The 23,155-nt window shown below is 40.3% G+C and overlaps 1 protein-coding gene across 2 annotated transcripts; it reads right to left on the reverse strand.

Moving 5' to 3' along the window:
* Positions 1-256: 256 nt before the first annotated feature.
* Positions 257-22,725, reverse strand: HPGDS (hematopoietic prostaglandin D synthase). 2 transcript variants are annotated; one of them, XM_080344020.1, is made up of 7 exons: positions 22,668-22,697; positions 17,384-17,526; positions 14,233-14,374; positions 5,695-5,787; positions 3,874-3,983; positions 1,835-1,933; positions 257-763 (listed from the first exon to the last, which is right to left on the reverse strand). In XM_080344020.1, the coding sequence occupies exons 3-7, from the start codon at positions 14,363-14,365 to the stop codon at positions 599-601; spliced, it is 600 nt and encodes a 199-aa protein (XP_080200146.1). In that variant the 5' UTR covers positions 14,366-14,374; positions 17,384-17,526; positions 22,668-22,697; the 3' UTR covers positions 257-598. The 2 variants fall into 2 exon arrangements, with proteins under 2 accessions (XP_080200146.1, XP_080200145.1); XM_080344019.1 differs by lacking the exon at positions 17,384-17,526 and having other exon boundaries at positions 22,668-22,725.
* Positions 22,726-23,155: the final 430 nt, after the last annotated feature.

Consider the following 23,155-nt stretch of genomic DNA (forward strand, 5'->3'; position numbering starts at 1 on the left):
CTTTTTGTGCCAGAAACAAAGAAACCTGAAACAACCTGGTGCATGTTGGCATCCAAAGATTTGGGGCCAGGGTGCCTTGAGTTCCATCAATACCGCGTTTGCCTCTGAACTGTCAGTGGTAGGTTGGTGTCACTCATGTGACTCAAATAATATTTATATAGGAAGGAAAAGCAAGTGTGAAGGAAATACTTTCCCAACAGTGGCCATTTTCAGCCCAAAAGATGACCCAAGTTTGACATTTATCCTCTCCGTTTATTACCCTGCTTTCCTCCAGATTGCGAGTCTACAAAAAAACAAAATACTGTTGAGATTGCATCTCTCCAGAAAAGTTTATTCATCTCTTTCCCCCTTGAGAGCCTACAGAATATTAATTGGGTTGATCAAGCACTTTATTAGTAGCAGTAGAATCCACATCTCTCCCTCAGGCTCTACTAAATCAGCTTTTTAGATTCTCTCCTACACATGGATACAAAAGTCAGGTTTTGATTCGCTATAATATACATCTGAAATTAATTTAAGTGTTTCTAAATAAGTTAGGATGCTTGTCATGCTGAAAACTAAACATGTGTTTGTTTTTTCCCCAGCCTGAAGAGCTGATCTACATGACGGTCTTGGGTCTTTTCTGGATCCAGGCTGCGATGGCCGGGAGCGCCTGCACCCTGTCCCGCAGGGCACGGAGCCGCGGGTGCTTGTCTGCCAGGTCGGGTTTGCAGGACAGGAGGGTCGTGCTGCACACCTCCCAGTAGAAATCAGCCCACGTCACCTGGTGGAAATGCAAGAGAAAGGGGCAAATCTTAGTCGGTCATCTCAGGAATCTGGGACTACTGATATTCCCAGCAAAGTGGGGGAAATAAACATGAATTGATCTGGTTTGTGTTTGAGTTTGTTTGTGGTTGTGTGGCTTGGGCATTTTTGGGTGGTGTTTTATTTTATTTTATTTTATTTTTACTTATATTTTTTAATTTTATTTTTTATATTTTCTATTTTTTATTTTTTATTTTTTATTTTTTATTTTTTATTTTTTATTTTATCTTTATGTATTTTATTTTGTTTTGTTTTATATTTTACTTTATTTTATGTTTTATTTTATTTTTTATTATATTTTATTTTGTTTTGTTTTATTTTATTTTTTACTTTACTTTACTTTACTATATTTTATTATTTTATTTTATTTTTTATACTATTTTATTTTTAATTTTTTGTTTTATTTTTATTTTACTTTATTTCTATTTTATTATTTTTATTTTTATTTATTTTATTATTTTATTTTATATTTTATTTTATAATTTCTTTTTTTTTAAGTATATAATCGCAGAAGTAGTGACTAGATTGCAATGCAAGGCTCGACTTGAGTAAACTCAGCTAAACAAAACCCTTGCTAAAAATATTACTTACATTGTAACATCAACCTTTCCTGCTGCAACTGTGCCGCAGAAAAGTGTTTCATTTATTTCCAAACAGCTGGGTCAAAAAAGGGCGTTGTTACATTTTCTTAGGCTTTCTTTCATGTTGTCCTATAAATTGCACAGTGATTAGAAGCTGAGTTCTAAACAACTCCCATCTCTTTTGACTGGTACAAAGGCATTTCTGCTTTGTGCCAACACACTTCTAAACTGGTTTAGCAAATGCAGATCCTAGTCCTGTTTTTAACCAGTTTTCTAGTGGTACAAAACCCAGTTTTCACTTTACAACTGAGCAACCGTCTATTGGTAAGAACAAAGAATTAAGAGTGGGAGAGTCGTTTCATGGCCTGGCATAAAATCCAGAAATTCAGCAATAGTTAATGATTTACTGGCAATCTGATTGGAATGGGAGAAACAAAACTGATACTTACAGACTTCCCCACCAGCCAGGTGTTATCCCCCAAGAAAGTATCCAAATCTTTCAGTAGCTCGGGCGCTTTGTTGGTGAGAATGTCATCAAAGGCTTTTTTCTGGGGGAAGAACACAGCACAAAGATGCACGTCAATGTGTAAGGACAGCAGTCAGCAAAATTGAATTTTGAGGGGGTTTCTTGTGAAAAAGAAAGCTGAAATCTCAAAAAGGGTCACAGTTAAATCATTTGATCTGACCCAAACTTTAGAGCGCTCTCAGTTTTCTTTGGAGGAAGGAATGTGCTAACATCCCAGTCGGGATTAATACAGCAAATAGCAATTGAGAAAGACAAAGAATGCAGAGGTGACTGTCATTTGGATACAGGCGAAGGGGCACTATAGAATTTAGGAAAGCTGAATTGGGTTAGAAGCTCAAACTAGACAGCATGAGGGGGTCAGTGAGTTCACCTGAGAGCTCCTGGAGCCTGAGACACCACGTGTGGGGTGATGCTGCTTGTTTCTTTAAGTTCAGTTTGTCTTTGATCGTTGATAGAATCACAGAGTCATTTCATTTGGAAGAGACTCTCAGGATCATTGAGTCCAACCATAATCTAATCAAACTCTAACATTAAACCATGTCCCTAAGAACCTCATCTAAATGCCTTTTAAACCCTTCTAGGGATGGTGACTCCACCACTTTTTTTTAGGGAAGTTCCCTCACTCCTCTATAGTGTGATTCTGATGGTAATGACCTCCCCAGCTACAAAAGGACCCAGTCAACCCATGAAGCTGGTGGGAACATGACCAGGATCCACCTTCTGGAATGGCACGACTTGCTTGTCTCAACCCTGGGGGTCTCCACAATACACGACAAAGCTGTTGCAGCACCAGCTATTTTTTTTGAGGGGTTGTAGGATGAAGGGAGAGCCTGTGCCTGGCACAGAGGGAGCTTCCATGGGCAGCTTCCACCTCTGATTCCTTTACATTGCTTAGTTTTCTCTTTGCTACTGGTTAGAGAGCATAACACACCCATTAGTCGTTCTTTGAGATATGTGTGTTCCTGTAAATCACTGTTTTCTGACTTCACTGTGTGCAAATTACTCAAATCTGGCCTTGTGAGCCCATGAGATGCACTTCTACCACAAGGTGGCGGCAGCGCACCCAGGAGGAGAGAAGGAGCGCAACTAATAATGAGAAAAATGTTAACGATTCCCAGAAAGTACATTTCTCCGTCTTCTTTGTCCCCAAAACACTCTCTTGCATGTATACGTGCGTACAGACATCGAAGGGTTGTCTGTGAACTCTCCTCCCCTCTAAATTAATCACTGGTGACATGATTTGGGTCCTTATTTTGCAGAAGTGCTTGAGTATGAGCTGGGACACACGCAGGCGTTATTGCGGGAGTTTCCCGGTAAAGGATGAGCCAACACACCAACACATCAACAATCGTGTGGCTGCTCTTGAATGACTAAAAATCAGGAGTCAAGCTCCCCTCCCCAAATGAGGAAACTTCAGGAAGTTACTCGGAGATTAAGTCATTTACTTTATATATATATACATATATACATATACATATATATAAATACTAAAACCTCCAAATACACTCAGATGTTCCCCTGCAAGATTTCAGGACACTTTCCTATAGTTTCATTATCAATTACTGTTTTTGGTCAACATTTTGTGCTCTGGTTTCTATAACAAGATACCTTAGTCTATCTGAAATGGACAAATGTGCAGCGACTGCATTGGCAGTCAATGGTGAGACCTGTTGTTACACCAGCCCTTTCCTAAAAGGGTCAGATCTGCTTGGGTCAGAGCTGTGTGGAGCCCTTGTAAGGCTGGAGTTAACTCATCTCAACATAACTGATCTGCATCCTTGCATCTGGGGCTCTGGTGAGAGGGTTGGGACTAATGCTGATGGAGGAAAAACAATAATTGTGCTTATTCTCTTTGCAGCAAGATACAGGTATCGTGGCACGTGGCAGTTTCTCCAGAGAAGAGGTTCAGGTACAGAGTCACGGCTTATGTGATATCTTTGTTTAAATTAGGGGTTGTCTTACTCGCACGTCCTGGTTTTTCTCTGCCCAAGGGAACAGCGTCATGAAATCGTCGATGGTGTCCACAATGGCATCCGCTAGAGCTTGTTCCACAGGTGTCTGACCTGCCAGACCTGTGGGAAGCAAGCATAGGAAAGGAGGTTAGAGACAGCATCAGCAGGAAGTTTTGATGCCCCAAATGTAAACCCTATTCCTCATGAACATTTCCATAAACACGTATGCTTTCCAGGGCTTTCCTGACACTATCATCCTGTATTTGACTCCTTGCATCCCGATGCAACCTCATCTACCTTTGCTTTTTTCCCCCATCCAGCCCTATTAAGCCACCTGAGGTAGTGAGTGTTATTCCCATCACCTGAGCCCATGGCCTGACTACTGCCTCTTTATCCTTCTCTCTGCTTTCCACCATCCCAGGACATTCACTGAGGGTCAGCGTTAATTCCTTTCTGTTAATCTTTCCCTATCCCAGCTTTCAATGTCCTGCTCCATCCCATGTTCTGTCTCTCAACACAACCTCCGAAAGTGCTTCTGTGAAAGTTTGCTTCTCTTTATCTTACCTGTTCAGCCCCATTTGGAACCTTTGTGTTTGCTTTTGATCACTTCATGGTAATCAGGCACCTTAGCCAAACTGTCTTATTTACTAATCTGCTTTCCTGCCCTGTTATCCTTTGGTTTCCCTGCACTCTTCTCGATGCTACTACATTTTTTCCCCTCGCTCTCATTCCATAAAACTGCATTCATGCTTTCACCTCCGTGCTGCTTCAGGTCATTCTTTGCTCCTTTAAGCTTCACCTGGAATCTCTGTGGCTCCCATAAACCATATAATCTCCCTTACAGAAACTTTTTGAAGGGTGGCAGAAATTGGCAGGAACACAGTACTGCAGACACGCTCGAAAATATGTTGTGCTAGTTCCTTGAAGTGCCTTGCACTTCTGTCTGTTTCCTTAGTTGGAAAATGGGAGGTATTTTGGAAGGCAGGTTACATCTCTTTGCTTAGAGTGTAAAATATACAATAACACTCACTTTCCAGTCCCCCTCTTCAATTTGCTGATGTTCAGCACACCACGAATGTATCTGCTTTTGACCAGACCAGTTTTGCAGGTGGTTTTGAATGACATAAAGTGAGCTCCAACTACTCACTTTGATTACTTGCATTAATAAGTCTTACATCACTTTATCTAATGGGTCGAGTGCTTCCACACCATGTAAGTATTTAAAGATGCAAGTGATGTTGCCACCTGATCTAATCTCCCACCAGCTCGGAGCTGTTGTCTAAATCTGCTTCGCAGTGCTCTGCCTGCTGACTGTGACAACCTTTAACACTTCCAAAATCTCCTCCTTCTGTTCATCCCAGTGGTTAACCTGGCAGCTCCAAGTTTGGCTGTAGCGAAATTGCCCTGAGAGCCTTAGGGAAGCCACAGGACAACGCTTTGTTGTGCAGTATGTGAATATAAGGGTTTTTGGCTGGAGAGGTCAAACCCAACCCCATATCTTGTATCCAGAGGCAAAATTCGAGCAGAATATAAGGGGGGATTATTTATGAGTTTTTCCTTTAGATGTACACACTTAGAGTGCAAATATGGAGCTCAGACGTGTGGCTTCAGCTCTGAACATCATCACATTTCACACTGCACTTTGAACCTTTGTTTCTGTTTGTATTTTTACTTTCTAATACCAGTATTGCCATGCTGGTGTTGAATTCTGCTTGGTTGGCTTGCCAAGCTATTGCTTGTTTGTTTTATTTTTGCTGTAGTTGGATGTAGTTTTCCTATGCACTAAAGGCAGGTGCAGAACAGAGCAAGGATGTAGTAAAATATGAGTTACCTGTTTCTCTGGCAAGGTATCTTGCTATTGCCAGGCTCTGGTGAATGATAACTCCATCTACTTCCAGAATGGGGACTTTGCCAAATGGGATAGCTTGGAGGAGAAAGAAAAAAAGACAAAAAAAGGTTAAATCATATGCCTTAACAGCGGGAGGCTGTAATAGCTGCTCTTTTACCACTCATTGTTACAGCACTCAACAGTTCACAGTATTTCTGTAGCGGAATGAATGGACTTAGAAAAAAGTCTTATGCTGTAAAGGCTGAATGTGCTCCTACATATCCTGAGTTCTGTATGCAGGGAAACCTTCCATAGAATCTGTTTTTTCCTTCTCTTCCCTTCTTTCTCCCTGGCATGAAAGTGACTGCCAAGATTAGGCAAAGTACTGTTCATGATTTTTGTAGTGCAGGATCCAGCTGGGGTGTGAAATAAGAATCACAGAATCCCAGAATCCCAGAATGTCAGGTGTTGGAAGGGCCCTGGAAAGCTCATCCAGTGCAATCCCCCCATGGAGCAGGAACACCCAGATGAGGTTACACAGGAAGGTGTCCAGGCGGGTTGGAATGTCTGCAGAGAAGGAGACTCCACAACCTCCCTGGGCAGCCTGGGCCAGGCTCTGCCACCCTCACTGGGAAGAAGTTTCTTCTCATATTTAAATGGAACCTCCTGTGTTCCAGTTTGAACCCATTACCCCTTGTCCTATCACTGGTTGTCACTGAGAAGAGCCTGGCTCCATCCTCTCAAGGAAAAAAAATACAGTACAACTGCTGTGCAATAATTTCATTGAATATATTCTTCTCTGAAGGTTAAATATTTTTGTCAAATGTTTCAGTCTGTAAAACCAACATATAATCAGTAAATTATGTGATATTTGGAATTCCTTTAAGAAACAAATGTTCAACTTCTTATCACAAACCAAATCAATCTTATTGCAGATAAACACGGTGCCTTAAATGCTAAATCCATTTCTAAAACTACTTTTATGGAGACATATACAGAATATGCAGTTTTGGCTCAGGCGGTGGGACTAACCAGCCCCTGTAGCAATAACTGCCAGAACACGACGGTCACTGCTCAGGTTGGGAAACTACAATTGCTTCATCGAGAAACTGAACGGACCATTTTCTGCTCTATTTACATACGGGGGGAAAGTCTAAAAGCCACAGCTTTGACTGACGTTTCACTTCGTCAGTCACTACAGGTCAAGTGAAAGCCTGTTTGTTTGTATAGATACTTAAAAAAAACCCCACCCTTGATTACAGCAAAAAGAAGGAGGCATCTTTTTGGCAGGTGAGGTTATTCCTTCTTGGAAAAGAAACTGAGTTTACAGTTAAAAATATACAAATACAGCTTTGTTCTGTGTGCAACAGAAATATCGATACACGTGCCAGATTCATAATGCAAGTACAAAATTAATGAATGAGAGCAGATTTTATTGCACGTTGTCCCGTGAGCCTTAAATGTCCAAAAGGCATTATGCTTTGATTTATAATGAGGCTTGGGTTTTATTTTTTTGTGTGCTAAGAAGCAGCATATCTATCGCTATCATTACTAAACAACTGACTATTTAAAACAGGACAGGTGGTAAATAGGAGACGTTCCTTTCTTGTGGGTTCAAAATGCCAATTGATTTTTCTTTTCCCCTTATAAAGAACAGGAGAAAATGATTTGAATCCCAGAATGTCAGGGATTGGAAGGGACCTCAAAAGCTCATCCAGTGCAATCCCCCCATGGAGAAGGAACACCCAGATGAGGTTACACAGGAAGGTGTACAGGCGGGTTGGAATGTCTGCACAGAAGGAGACTCCACAGCCTCCCTGGGCAGCCTGGGCCAGGCTCTGCCACCCTCACTGAGAAGAAGTTTCTTCTCAAATTTAAGTGGAAGCTCCTGTGTTCCAGGTTGCACACATTGCCCCTTGTCCTATCGCTGGTTGTCACCGAGAAGAGCCTGGCTCCATCGTCCTGACACTGCCCCTTTCCATATTGATCCCCATGAATGAGTGCCCCCTCAGTCTCCTCTTGTCCAGCTCCAGAGCCCCAGCTCCCTCAGCCTTTCCTCACATGGGAGATGCTCCACTCCCTTCAGCATCTTTGTTGCCCTGCGCTGGACTCTCTCCAGCAGTTCCCTGTCCTGCTGGAACTGAGGGGCCACAACTGGACACAAGATTCCAGGTGTGGTCTCCCCAGGGCAGAGCAGAGGGGCAGGAGAACCTCTCTGACCTACTGACCACCCCCCATAGCTTTTTTTTTTCCTTGCTGACAGAGTGTATGTATACAACTATACACTGAGTTTTGTTAAGTATTGAGTTAATAAGCTATGAATGAGTGAGATTCTGAGAGAGCTGAAGAAAGTACACTTGTGCTGTGCAGATCATTGGGAAAGTCTTGTTTATTCTTGTGTGCAGGGGATGCTCTTCTTGCACATCAGCAAGTACAGCAGATATCCAGGCTGCTTTACAGCTGGAGAAAATAGCAAAGAACAGTCAAGGGGCACAAAATATTTATAGTATTTTTCCTCCACTGTATCAGAGAAGGGAAAATGGCTTTTCTTTAACCTTGGTCGGTTAGGGGGCTGCTGCACGCTTACATCACTTTATACCCTGGTGTATCTATATGGATGTTCTTTCCATGTTTTCCAAAACCATGTTGTCTTGCAAAGTTTCTGAATCCCCCTTGAGCAAATCCATTTTGAGAAGGAAAACTAGAAAGACTTATCATCGTACAAACAGCATCATTTCTTAGGCATGTAGGATGTTTATGACCATTCCCTTTTAGTTTCTGCTTGCTTTATAGCTCATTGGAAGCTTATGTTGATTTCCAGATTTAGATTGAAAACTCACTGAAAAGAGGAGCTGGGTTTTTAAAACAAACAAAACAAAACAAAACCCTATAGCTTTCTTCAAATTAAACTTTCATCAGCAAATTCATACTTTTTGTATTATCCTGGTTATTAATTTCTTTTAGCATTGCATGCTGGAATGAAATCTGTGCAGACTTTACACTCTTCACGAAGAAAACCTTGGCAGAGGTTGACTGTAAAGCACCGGACTCATGTGCAGTCTCTCTTCTCATTTTAGAAAGGGCTCATTCGAAGTGTCTGTGCAGTGTTCAGCAGTTGGATGAATTCCCTTTTATACATACTTTAATTTTTTTTTGGCTTTTGTGACCAGAACTGTGATGTTTACATAGTCTCTGCTGGATACTAAGCAGGGTAGATGAGCTCTGATGTGTGTTAAAAGCAATGACATCTGTGCAAATTGTCCTTATCCCATGAAGTCCCCAAGGGCTGTGACTATTCCCATGTTTATCCTGACTCTCCTCAGCTTTGCCCACAGACATGAATTCAGGTTCCCTCTCCTGGGACCAACGCTGATCTCTTTCATTTGCTCCCTCCTGCCTATGTTGAAATTCTCCATGACCTTGATGCTAAGCAGCCTGTCTTCGAGTATTTGAATGTCCCTCAAAACCTGAATAATTAACAGTTTTGCAATCAAGCAGCTTAGATTGATGTCATAGTGAGGCAGCTGGATTGGTCAGAGATGAGGGACAAAAGATGTCACGGCCATGCTTCTTACTATGGTATCTCTGTCAAAAATAATTCTCCTTTGCCTTGAAAACTAACCACAACAGCTTTTCCTTTCCATTAATATTTAAACATGAGAAAATAATAGATGAGATACTTTGCATCTTCCAGTAAGATGGATTTTTTTAAATGGGAAATGATTGTCCCAGAGGTGTCCATAGTCCATACCTTCTAGAAAGAGATGACCAGGATGATGCTCTCATCTAATCTCAGCCCAGCTTTAGTGTTGTAGCTATTACGACTCAGATTCTGCTTGGAAGAGATTATTAAACCCTACCTTTTGCCCAAAGATAGCTATTTACACATCTTAGCTCGAGCTACCTAGCAGCAAGTCACTTAGGGAACAGGACAAGTGCTCCCTTGAGGAATCCTTGTCTGCTGGCAGGTGTTTCTCAAGATTTATCTATTACTTTGGAAGTATTTTCAGTGCAATAATGAGTCTGTCAGGTTGCCAGAGGACCTTTCAAGAATCATTTAACCCGTACTAACAAGTTTTGGGGATGTTTACAGCCCTCAGTGCAACGACAACATCCTTTGCAATGACTATAAAGTTTGCGCGATTGACGTTGCTTCAAATTCCCTCAATGAGACACAGAACAAAAGCTCTTACGCACCAGCCCGGTATCTCAAGGGGACAACAACTTTGTGCACCATGACAGTGGATTCTCTGCTATGTCATAACTTACATCAATACAAGGATGCTTTTTTTTTTGTGAGGAGCCTATTGTGTGGTAATATGGATCTTGAACAGGCCTATTATGTGCTAGTGCACACATCTTTAATTGTGGTTTAAGTGGTGGCACAGTAAAGTCAAATCTGTTCAAATGGAAATGTAAAATGTGAGTGTGTTTACTTATTTAAACAATCATTAACTATATAAAGAGTGAAAGGTCAGGTAAAGCTACTACCCGATATTCAGCTGCTTTTTAAAATACTGTGCTAAAGCCAGTCAACACTAATATTTCCATACGAGCTTGCTTAAGCTTGTTTGTATTAAAACTAAAGTCCTGGCCCTAAGCCACCAATTGGAAAATGTCTCAAAAATGATCTGATGGGCTACAGAAGGAAACAGAAAAAAATGGTGAGATACAGAAATGTTCTTTTTAGAGTGTGTAAGTCAAATGACATATATTTTTTTTAAGTTGGAATATGCCTCCCTCCCACTTAGATGTGAATACAATCAAGTGAGACAGAATTTCTAGGAGTTACTTATTTTCCTGAAGGACCATTTAGATCATTGCTGGTGGGAGCCACATGAGAAATGCCAAAACAAACAAGAAAACCCATCACACCCTTTTGTCCAGGTAAAAATTAAACTTGCAGCAGCTGCAAATCCTCTTTCTAGATGGCTTTTCTGCACATTAACCTTGATGCACACGTCTTCTATTTTCCCATCAGTTTTACAAGACAACAAAGAAATAAGTCTTCGGAATAGTGACGGCATTTTTTGGTTTCTATGGTATGATGATCTGGAGGGGAGGGTGGTATTTGTTGCGAAACTTTGCTTTAATTTTGTGAAAATCGATGAAGCAAACCTATCTTCTGTGCAGAGACCTGGCTCCTTGTGCTCTTAAACTAAAATTCTTTGATTTGTTCCTTTAGTAGCTCAAGAAACATGAAGAATTCTCCTTATCCATATTTCTTCCCTAAGTATTTTTCTCTTTATCTGACTTCATCATACTTGAAGATTTTAAAAAGAAGGACATTATGTTGTGCTTGAAGTCTCTGCAGTCAAAACTGGTTTCAGATCTTCCATAGGCAAGTGAGTAAATGCAAACATGCTGTATCCAAGCATATATAACAATTTGTCTGGTATGTCTTAATCTCACTTCAATATCTAATTATGAAATTAACTGGACCAATTTTAATGGTTTTTGAGGGTTGCAAAATAGGGGACATACCAAACTGCTGTTACATTAGCTGTTGTTACAAGAAATGCAGCTGTAATTCCTCTTATCATTGCAAAACACCTACCACCCTTTGGTGTTCACCAGGATGAAAGTCACTGTAATTTCCCCCTTTATTTCTTTTCTTTTGGAAGCAGACCTGGTCCAGGCAAAATGGGACAGAGGAGATCCTGAGCTTCATAAGAAAGATCTGAATATAGAATATGAATGACAGTAGTGCAGAAGATCTCTCAGGAGAGTGACCTGTGCCTGTGTATTTGCAATGGGTTGGAGAGATTGAAGAGAAGCTGCCAAATTAATGTATACTGTGATTAAGTTATAAAAGACTTACCCATCATTAACCAACTGACATGAGATAGATGCTTTCTGACCACCTCAAAACGAGGGGCTATTTTTCAAGTTTTAGATTCTTCTCCATGACAAGAAGGAGAAAGAAGATCAAGTCATACATTGTTTAAAGCAGAGTGCTTAGTTTATATTTAACTAATAATAGATGTATTGTAAGTAAGAAATGAAACAATTATCATCAATTATTGCTTAGTATAGATGTATTGTATTTCAAAATTTTCAAAATTTGTAATGCATATGTAATAATTATGTGAATCTATGCAATGCAAGAGCATCCAGTCTTTGGAGCACTTATGGAGCATGATCCCCAGCACTGATATAATAAAGAATGCTGCTTAACAGTATAATTGACTCTGATGTTAAGTTTATTTCTCTGTTTCAGGATCCTCTCGTTTCATATTTACTATGGAACACAGCAGTAACTTAACTTTCTTGGCAAGGATCCTGTAACCTGCTTTTCTGAGCTCTGGTGCTCAGGGGGAGCTGAGGCACATTTTGAAAATTCGAGATAGCAGAGAATGCAAGCAGTTTGTTTTCCTTATGGCAAATGGTGCCTTTCTTCTGTACACAGTGTTGTTGTGGTGTTCAGACACACAAACCCAATAAGACCCAGTCCCTAGCTAGGAGGGAACCATTCCTGGTGTTGAGTTATGGCCTGCAAAGTCAGGGCTTTGCTACCTTAGGGCAGATTGGTGGTGTTGTAGGGTAAGGCTGTTAACCGCAAAGCCCTGTTGCTGTCTTTTATTGAGGGTTTTGCTGAATGATGTGCCTGTAGGAGATTGCTTTGTCTGGAAATACCATGAGTAACCATTGCTTCACAGAGGAGGAGGAGGAGGTAGTCATCAGTTAGCTGATCTCCAGGCAACTTCCTTGGCAGCATTACATTGTTATGCACACAAACAAGAGACCTTTATTGTTGTTTTAGTTGATGAACCTCTTGCATATTGTCTGCAATGCAGATGCTACTGGTGGCAAATGGCATAATAACGTTGGTGCTTGAGCTAGGATTCACAGAGTCTTCCAGAAGCAAAAGTTTAGCATCCTGGTAGGAGATGTGATGGCACTTTCAGACATGCATCCAAATATTTCTTGGTAGGTGTATGTTTTCCTGGTCAAACAGCACAATACATTGCAGTTCCCATCCACTGGCTGACTGGAAACATGCTGTCTGCAGAAGCCTGAAAGTCAAAGATCTCTCAGGCCAGCATCAATTTTGCACAGACTATTTCACAAATCTGAGAGCAGCAGCTCCCACATGTTACTAAACTTCTTAACTGCTTTGGAATTTCATCTAGGGATCGGTCACAGTACAGGCTGCTACGACAGCCCATTATGCAGAGAAAATGAAAAAATCTTAATTAATTAAACCTACTATCAAACTTTTCACATCGCAGAAAAAGAAACTAAGATGTCCAAAGGTTAAACGACTTGACTAAAATCTGTTAATGCAGCAGATAGAACTACAAACTGTATGGCTTAGGATTCCACAGCTTCATGTGCTCTCCCCTCTGTGGGTTGTTAGCCAGTGTTTTCGAGATTTTAGAATCTCAGATGGGCTTCAGCTACCACTTGGAGAGCAGCAGTGATGAGTATTTGCCATTCAAATCACTGCCAACATTATGGGAAAGACCAAATTCACTTGCATCCTACAAGAATTTGGTAGCCCCCTGGCAGGGCTTATTAAAGGGTGTGAAAGCCTACAAAGGCTGATTAACAGAAATGACGTTGTATGTTACTTGTGCATTTTCCCCCAAATGAAGTTATTTTTCCTCATTCTGGATGGGAAAATAGTCATAGCCTGTGTAGCAAAACAGAGTCCAAATCCATTGAGTGAAGACACAGATATCTCTGATTTAATATCCCCAGTCTCCTAACTCAAGATCTGTTTCATTTGAACTAAAGCAGAAATAGCAAAGAATTTTAATGACTGAAAAGAGGCTACTTTTAGTTATAAAACAAAACAAAACCAAAATCATGACATGGAGTATTATAGCCTGCAGAATACCCCAAGAAGGGCTGTTCTTAGGAACAATGGCTATTCTGACATCTCTTTTGGTCCTTTTGCTTTCTCTTTACTGTATCAGCTGATATCTTTTGTTTGTTCTCATCACCTTCCCTCTCTGGTTGCAAAGCAGTGTCCTTCTTCACCCTTATTTCCCGTTTGACTTTCTAAAACCAGAGTGAAGGCTGTGGTGTGGTCTTTGAGACTACGTTATCTAACTAATCTGGGAAGATTAGCACACATTTGGTCAGCTTTAGGTAGACAAAAGCTGGACTGGATTGATAAGGTGTAAAAGCCCAGCTGGATGAGAGAAGGTAAATCATTTTAGACTGTCTGCATTTAAAAGGCATTTAAAAGCAAAGAACAGAAGATTTTAAAATAGAGTCATGAGGAAGGCTGTACAGATATATATAGAGCATGCTGGAGATGAGTGAAGCTCAAGGTTTCTGGTGATGAGTATTTTAGAAGAGTCTAATTCTTACCATGGGAGAACTTTATATACAAAGTTTTGGATCCAGATTTCTCTGAGAGCATCAGGAATGACATTTTGACTACCTAGGCAATAAAATTCCCATAGGCTTCACCAAAACTAGGAATTAAACATGTTTCTGCTCGTGAAACATGTAGTTACCTCCTCAATTGTTTTACCTTTTGACAGCATTTCTAGAGGAGCTTTGGATCTAAGGCCCTGTGCTACTTACTTGGTTTGATTTTGGGCCAGTCCGCTGGTTCTATCCTGTGGTCTTCGTACTTTGTGCCCGAATAAGCAAAGAGGTAGCGGCTGATTTCTGCTCGTCCTCGCAGATTGAAGTATGTCAGCTTGTACTGTGGCATGTTGGGTCCCTGCAAGGGAACACACAGGATTGCTTTCAATGTAACTCAACTCTTTCATATACCGTGCATTTGGTTGTGAAACACAAGCTTGTACAATGCAAAGGACATATTACATTAAGCCGTGATGTGTCCATCATTGCGTTAGTTGTGCTTTTTTGTCCTGCGTTTGTCAGCCACACTGTTCAGACATGGACAACGACAGATAAACCTGTGATTTCTCCTCACTTATCTCCAGAAAGATGGCTTGATTCTTTTTTTTCTTTAGACATATTAAAGACTTTCAACTCTCATTTACTTTTCTTGTGACTCCAGACTCAGGCTATTTCTATAGAGGAGGTTCTTAGGGACACGGTTTAGTGCTAGAGTTGGGTTAGGTTATGGTTGGACTTGATGATCCTGAGAGTTTCTTCTAACCAAAATTATCCTATGATTCTATAATGTATTTTTCAGCATGCAAATCTAAAATAATATACTGTAGCAGAATACAGGTGCTGTCTTGAGTGACATCTTTATTCAAGCCTGCCCTGCTCAGGCTCTATTGCTTATGGGGACCTTCGTCTAAGACCAAGTCATAAGAATTGCCAAACTGATGTAATTCTTCTCACTATTACCTTAGTTGTGTAGGCAACTGATCTATTTTAGAAGCAAAAATTTGCTATGGAAACTAGGCTGCACCGTTGTTTCGAGAAAATAGGCATCAAACTCTTGTTTTCTTGTACAGAAGCCAAAAGAAAACTTGAAATTATTTTGTTAGGCTTTCATGGGCATTTATTTCTTCAGTTCTAGTTGGGAATCATGTAACAGAAAGGCTCTATTTGTTTCTCTGTGTAACAGGTAACAAAAGAAAATACAAGTTTGATTGTACAAGGATGGTGCAGGAAAGGTGGATGGCTAAGGTGCCTTTAAGTGAAAAATAAGCTTTCAAACTCTGTGCAGGTAGCACCTTAATAAGAGAGACCTATGAACTCAGCTGAGATTTAAATGTGTTGGCTAAAAGAAACTGAAACAACCATCCACCTCCTCCCCCAAAGCAAAACCCTTTCTCATTCTGGCCTTAAAGTCATTCACCATTCTTTTATAACCACCAGATTCAGGGTGTTTCGAATAAAACATATAACATGGATTCTCTGTGCTAAGAAAGAAAGGGAACTACAGGTGCTTCAAAGCGAAGATGCTACTACAATCATTATTATTATTTTTTAAGTCAAGCAAGTGTTTTCCTTCGCATTGTATAGAAGAGGGAAGCTGTGGGCAAAATTAGTTACATTGGGATGTGATTGGTTTTCTACATGTGTTCATTACCAGAAAATACATTTGTCTGCTGTTTGGCAAATGCGGATCGCAGATTACAGGTGTGTTTCTTTCTCTAAAGAGAGAAATTTGACAATTCATTTTTTTTTCAAGCATGTTTTAGGTAAGCAGCAAAACTTTGTTATTCTAATTTCAATTTACGTGCCCAGATTTACTACTTATTATGCTTTATTGTGCTTGTAGAATAATACCGTATATTATTACACTTTAATATTTACTTACGTGGAAGGAGTTTGGATTATATGTCTACAAACTCAATGTATGAAGTAAGGATATGATTCTAGCTTTCTTTTTACCCCATTTGTCCCTGCTTCTGATTTGGTATTGCCATTGAGAGCAAGGAATGGCATTTTTAAAAGAGCTTGTGTTATCTGAGGTGCAAATTAGACACGACTTAGTGATTGGAGAATAAAAGGGGAAAAAAAACCTCACTCATATTTTACTTTCCAATTTTTCTAGAAGCAAATGAATAGTATTGATTCGATCTGCTCAGCGTTTCTGATGGCGAGTATTTTGGAAGATTCTAATTCTTACCGTGGGAGAACTTTATATACAAAGACATGTATAATCAGGAGCAGCAAGATGATGTAAAGAAAAGGGAATTTTGGCTGAAGGTCAGAAAGTCTTTCTGGCTGTTGTGGTAGACGGTGGAATATTTTGGTCTGTCAAGGAAGCAGTGGAAACTATTGTTTGAAATGTCTAAAGCAAAGCTAAACAAATTTCTAATGAATACACCGTAAGGAGTAATCAAATATTTGCAGTGCTGATGCACATTTAAGCTTCTGATTTTTTTTCCATCTGTGAACAAAAAAACCCAACCCTACAAGGACTTCACCAAAAACACTTGACGTTTTATAGGCCTCTATAGCTTTCTTGTAAGCATGTTTTTGTAAATGTTTGTAGGTTTTATTTTTATTTGTATTCATTGTGAAATGTCAGGAGTAGTGCTTCCTAAACAAGTCCACATAGGTTTCTAAAGGAAAGAAATGGTTGTGTTTGGAATGGCTTTTGCTAAACATACAAAGTAAGTTGTTGGGTTTTTTCCTCATCCTCCTTTGCCCCATTCACCCAGTGTGTTTTATAAATGAATGGATCATGAGGAACACATTAAAACCATTTTTAAAGTGGCCACAATTATGAAATGATTGAAAAATGCCACTTCCAGGGAAAAAAGGTATATTTTTGATCTTTAAGTTTGAGCTTTTTATTGGTGGGGGGGGGGCAAGGGAATCTTTAAAACTATTTATAATTATTTTCCTTTGTTTTTAGATTTAATATGGCTTAAAAGCACTGGGAGACCTTGACGGGGAGGATCTTGGTGCCCAGGCTTGCAGACATTGAACCACCTGCTTAGTGCTAGTAAATCTGTGCAGGTGAGCTTGTTGCAAAGCCGAGTGTTTATTTATGCAGGAGGGGGTTGCTTTACCCCCTACAGATAAATCTGCCATCTAAAAAGGTTTTTTTTCAATTTATAAAGCCACAAATACATACAGATCCCACCTGTACACCTGCCCTAGGCTGATAGTCAACATCTGAATAAACCTCAGCCCCAGTTTTATCACACGCACCTTTCAAAGCAGTGAATTCAGCTAGTCTAAATTCACTACTAAATTAGCTTTAATACTTTCAAGTTGTTAACCCTCTTAGCTGATTTTCTAGCTTTCCTCTGTGGCTTTCTTAAAGCTGGCTTAACTGGCTTTAACATACCTTTAAGCAAAAGATTAGCGGATCTCATGATTAAATTCAACTTTTGGAGCCACCCGGCGACAAAGTCAAAGCGGAAATCTGAGAGGAGTCCAAAAATGCGTGAAAGTGGCATCTTCCACATTGCTCAGGAGTCAAAATTCAGGCTGTAGTTACAAGTAGCTCAGATATCATAGGCCAGATTTAAAAAGAAAGGACAAGAAAACAAAAAGCAGCACTTTATTTGATTTTCTTGGATAAGGTTATTAATATTTGAAGTGACAGGCAGCAAAGAGCTTTTTGCTGAGGTGGGGGCGGAAGGGAAGAAACCAGTTAAGTTGAGCTGTTTGTTCACATCTATCCAAGGTGTGACAAAGCACCTCGTGGTGCAAAGTCCCCTTTAATTGTACTTTGCACTGTGAGAAATTAAAGGTTTTCTAACCTTAGGGTTTTATCATTGTTAGAGGGTTTTACAAAGCCCAACTGTTCCCTCCAGCAAGCAAGACTAGTAGAGTTGCACTAAGGTTCATCTGAGTATTTCTAAAAATCTGAGACTCTGCCTAGAAGAGAAGATGCATTGCACTCTGTGTATATTTATTTAACATGAGGGTTCTTCATTAATTTAGGAATCACTTATGGAAAGCACCACAGCTAGTCCAACACAACGCTGCCAAAAACTGGGAGCTGAAGAGATTTTATAAGAAGAAACTATGACAACAAATCAGCTTCTACTCACTTAAGCCTACAGGTATCTTTTTGCCAAGAAACATCTTGCTTTATGAAGTGCGAAACAGAGTTCGTGCCCTCTCTAAGCAATCATCTCACTGAAAAGCTTGGTGGATATTTTGCTTTCTTTTTGTTCTTAGTGCTGCTTTTAAGGGATTGTTGCTATTTCTTCACAAGGTGTTTCTGCAAAGTTGGCCTGGAGATTAGATGAGTAGGCAGGTGGAGGAGGCACCACAATTTCTGCCAATTCATATATTTCCTCAGGTATTTCTGTGATGTCCTGGATGTACCACGTATACAGCTTGAAGTTCTCATAACCAGTATCAGCTGAACATTTTCCATTAATGGTAACACTGGGATTTCAGAGGGAAAACTATTCCTGCTCTTCCTTACTCCCAGTCTCAGGGTGCAGTAATGTGAATGTCGATTGGGAAACTCAATTTTAAAAGGCAAAAGAGAGAAGCTGGCTGGGTCTATGGGGTGTGTTTTTCCTTTGGCCATTATGTCAGGAGTAACCTATCCAAGTATGAGGGGTGTATTTTGGGGTCTGGTCCTTAGGGCCTGGGGAGAGTTGTTACTTTATGGAGTACAAAGAAATACTGTTTCAACCAAGAAGGAGACTTGCCCTGCCTTATTCCACCTGGGAAACTTTAGGAATATGAAATTCAGTTTTTCCTGTCTTGCTTCTCGTACAATTAAGTTCCTCATTATTGTAAAGGGAGAACAGAGTAACAAAGCAGCTTTATCCTTCCCCAGTTTCAAAAACTATTTCCCTGTCCAAGTGAGTCTTCCTGCCTTCACTTTTGTTTAATTTTCAGTTTTTAGAGAGAGGAACTGGAGACACAAGACTTAAATAATTTTTGTAGAAGGCACATAAATAAAAACTTCCACAGCTGTAACTTTATAAAATGCGCTTTGCTGTTTTAGTGAGGTAGGAAAGATAGAAAATGCCCGTGTCTAGTATTTGTTCCTTGTAATATAACCAACCTAACACAACGGTCAAGTTGGTTGCTGCAGAAATGCCTTAAATATTTTTCCCTTAGATGAAAAAAATAGTCTCCCTAAAGACTCTATTTATATTTTATGTCTCAATTCAGAGCTGAAATTCTAAAGAGAAACAGTGAGATATTGGTCCGTTTGGGGGGAGAAAAGAGTTTGATGGTGAGGAATGTGTCCATGCCACCAAGAACCAGGCACAGGGTGGCTTTTACCACGATGTTAAAAATATCAGAGGCTTAAGGTATATTTTCAGCCTTTGAAAGCTAAAAATAGTAAGGCTTTGTTGGTTTCTGTCTGTTTATTCCTTTTTTGGCCAAAAGATGTTTTTATTAATGCTTTTTTAACAATGAAAAGAAGGAAATTTCTGCCTCCTTTTTGGGAGAGAAGGATAGGAGAATATTGACAGATTAATGGAAGAGTGCAGATCTTCCAATGGAAGATTTCCATAGCAGTCCGTGTTTGACAGAGAATAAAACGAAAAGCTTTAAGCCGTTCTATCTAATTCCTGTCAGCTCTCAGTCTGGAAAGCAACAATCTCTATTCCCACTCCGCCCCCATTATAGAAAACAAACATTTTAATTTGAGCTCTTCTTTTCCTATGCCAGATAGCAATCTGGACCTTGGAGAAAAAAACCTCCACACTCTTCTGTTTAATACACGAACCATCTGAAGTAAATGTTTATGCAATTTAATGTAGGCTTGAGTTTTGAAAGAACAAATCCCAAATGTAATGGTTGTGGCTTGATACTTCTGAGCATGATTTTCAAGATTAGATATATACGCATGGTTTAAAGTGCTTTGCTTTTTTGGTGGGATTTTGCATGTTTTTACCCAGTGTGGTGGCTATTTGCAACCTAGGTTGGAAATTAGTCTCCTAACATGAGATTTTTAAGGCACTGCTGTGGGATTACTGAGCAGTACTAATAATATGAGTATGTTGTGACATAATTAGTGCTGCGTGAAAGTGTAATCTTATGTAAAAATCCTAATTTTATGTAAATAACTTCTAAAAATTGTTTTGTGCAGCCTCCCAAGCTGTAATGAACTCCATGTGAACAAATTGCACACCTGAGACAGCAATTTTGTTAGTAAACAAAATTGCAAGAGAAGAGATCTTGGGCAAGATGCAGACTAAGGAGTGGTTGGGATAATTTCTCAAGAGAGACTATTTAAATCTCTTATTTCCTCATCAGACATTTTAAGAATTCCCTAAAGTGTTTTGCAGTAGAACAAAAAGCTTAAATAATCTCAATTCTTGCCAACACCGGTAATTCCTGTAAAATTCATGCCTTGCATCTGGCTCTGTAGCCTTCAGATAAATCAGCACCCCCTCACAATATCCTACAAAGTGAGTCATGTTTCTGTAAGCGGTTTAGTCAGGTCTCCAAAGGCAGCTGCTGCTTTTGCCAGGATGATTTCACATCCATTTCCTGAGCTCTCAACTTTGTCCAGCACAGTGATTTGTACAACAACTGTCTTGGCCACCTCGCATCTTTCCTTGAATGTGAAAGAATCAGCTTTTTTCCCTATCCCAGCCAGTAATTGTGTGTGTGTGTAGGTACAACGGGGAGTACAAACACCAGCTCCTCGCCTAAACTACTTTGTTCTTGAACTGCCACATGTTGTGATTCCGCTGTACAACTTGCCAAAAATAAACAAAATTACAGTTAATAGGCTTTTCAGCACCATATATGTTTGCTGTAGCTGGCACAAGCAAGGTTTTATTCACTTTGCAGAGTTCTCCAGCACTGCCCACCAGGTCTCCTGGCACCACCATGGCCAGGATGCAGCAGCACAGTGGGCTGCAGCACCGTTCTTGTGTGTTTTCAGGTATTTTGAAATTGTTTTCACAGAGTGAGCCTGAGGAGACCCAGGACCTCATTGAAGTGCTCTTTAGGCATTGCTGCTCCTTCTTGAGAGGACCAGCCCTTTCAAGTATGGACCTACGGCCTTGAGCAACACCTGGCTGCAAGCCTAAGGGTCACCTGGGCTGGGCTGAAAGTGGTAAATGTCCAAGACTCCACGAGTTATGGCCACGAAGTTCTCGGTATGTAAAACCCTGATCTATGTGTCCCTAGACTTAAGAAGAAAGTCGTACCTGAGCAGCAGTTTGCAGCTGATTTTTGCCTGTATTCATGGGTACACAAGGCGAAAAAAATGCTCGTTTACCTGAGAGACTTGTGTCTCTCATTTCTTCCTTCCTACTGCCAAACATCAACTAAAGGAAGATTGGGAGACAGTTCAAAGCACCCTTTCTGTACACCTTTCTTTACTCTCCTTCTCCCTTTGCCATTTGCTGCCCAAATCCAAAGCACGGATGTGTCCATCTGGTATTTCTGAATGTCCTCGTTTCCTCTCCTACCCCTTTTCATGCTCATGCTTTACAGAGTCATTCCAGCAACATTTAAAGTTACTTCTAAAGAGGTGCAAAATAAACATTTCATTTGTTTCAGTTCATTCTTTTTTTTTCTTTGCAAAAGTTGCAACTTTTGAGTACGAAAATACTAGCATTTACAAACAGTTCTAAGGAGTGTAGAAGTCCAGGAAAAATACTTACAGCTATGGTTTACTTGCTTGGATAGCTTGAAATGAACAGTGAATAAAGGATGGTGTTTAACAGAAGAAATGTGTGCAGGATTATGCACACAGGCAAATGGCAACAGCTAGAATTTAAAGGAAAATAACCCTAAACGGCTATTCAGAGTATCATTTTGAGGTAAAAGACAAAAATCAGCAGCAAAAAAACCCCTGTGAGTTTTGATAAGGATAAAAATGGAGCGAGTGGAAGCAGATGCAGGAGGGTTTCCTCTACAGAATAGTGGTAGGAATTAGGACGAGAGCGTGTTAATCCACTGGTGAACCAGAAGACAGGAATTTGGAAAATGGACAGAACAGTGCACAAAAATGACCTGGAGGAACTGGTTGGTGCTGCTTAATATTCATCTAATTCCTCTGACATTAGCCTAGATTTGGCTTGGTTACGTAAGTGAATGCATATAAGTCAGCCTTTACATCTAATAGAATATCGCTTTGAAATGGTTTTTCACTTAATGAAAACTCCCTGCAGAATGCCAGGAGCTTTCCCACACCAGGTTTTTTGCCACTGTGCTGATGAGGTTGTTTTTTCTTTGGTAAGAGTCTCGATTATCAAAGTAGCTCAGCACACACAGCATCGGGCACTGGTGAGAAACAACAGGCGACCCATCTGCCTTTTTCCCTCTGGAAAAGCAGCTCATAATTTATGAAGTAGCAGTGCATGTGATTGTACAGATGTCTTAATTGCAGCAGGCAGTTTAAAGATGTATGTAAGTAACAAAGAGGGCATATAGATAGACGAGGTACTTGAGTTACACTTGCAGCAGCTGCAGAGAGTTCAAGGTTACCCCAGCACTTGTCAGAGACTCGTGTTGAATAAACACAACAAGCTCTAAAAACCAAATACTTTGTGCTTGTAGCATAATTTGACAAGGTGAGCCCCCACAGAGCTGGTGTAACAGTAGCCCTGGGGAGGGCAGAACAGGATTAGAAGAAGAAAGGGGGAAGAGAGAAGCCGGGCTGTGAGCAAAGCCGAAACAGAACTCACGCTGGTGCGGTGATATGTGGTCCCTTCCTCGGTGCTCAGGAGTCCCTCTGAGTGCCGGCCTCGCTGCAAAGGGCTCATATATACTGTTTATTAGCATGCAAACCACTCCCCGTGACAAGTATGTCATCACCACTCTCTCTCAGCCCCCTCTCACACACACCAAGCAAAGCAAATGCATCATGCCCTCAGATAACAAGCAAGCCTTGTGACTTTTTTTGGGCTAATACTGGAGTTCTTCAGCTTGTGTTTCAGGGCAAGAAATACTTTAAAGTACCATTTAAATAACAGTAGTAGTAGTAATAATAATAAAGAGACACTGGGGAGCTGAGTCAGAAGATGGGTGTTTCTTTTAAAATGTAAAAACTGTGTAGCAAGCCAAGAAACTGCTGTCTTAGATTATTTCTAACTAACATGAAGCCCTCCAGTATCTGATCTAGTTATAGAACAACGCCTTAAATAGCTGCTATCTCATTAAAACAGAGAACCAG

This window comes from Nesoenas mayeri (genome assembly GCF_963082525.1).
Source record: "Nesoenas mayeri genome assembly, chromosome: 4".
Taxonomy (NCBI): Eukaryota; Metazoa; Chordata; class Aves; order Columbiformes; family Columbidae; genus Nesoenas; species Nesoenas mayeri.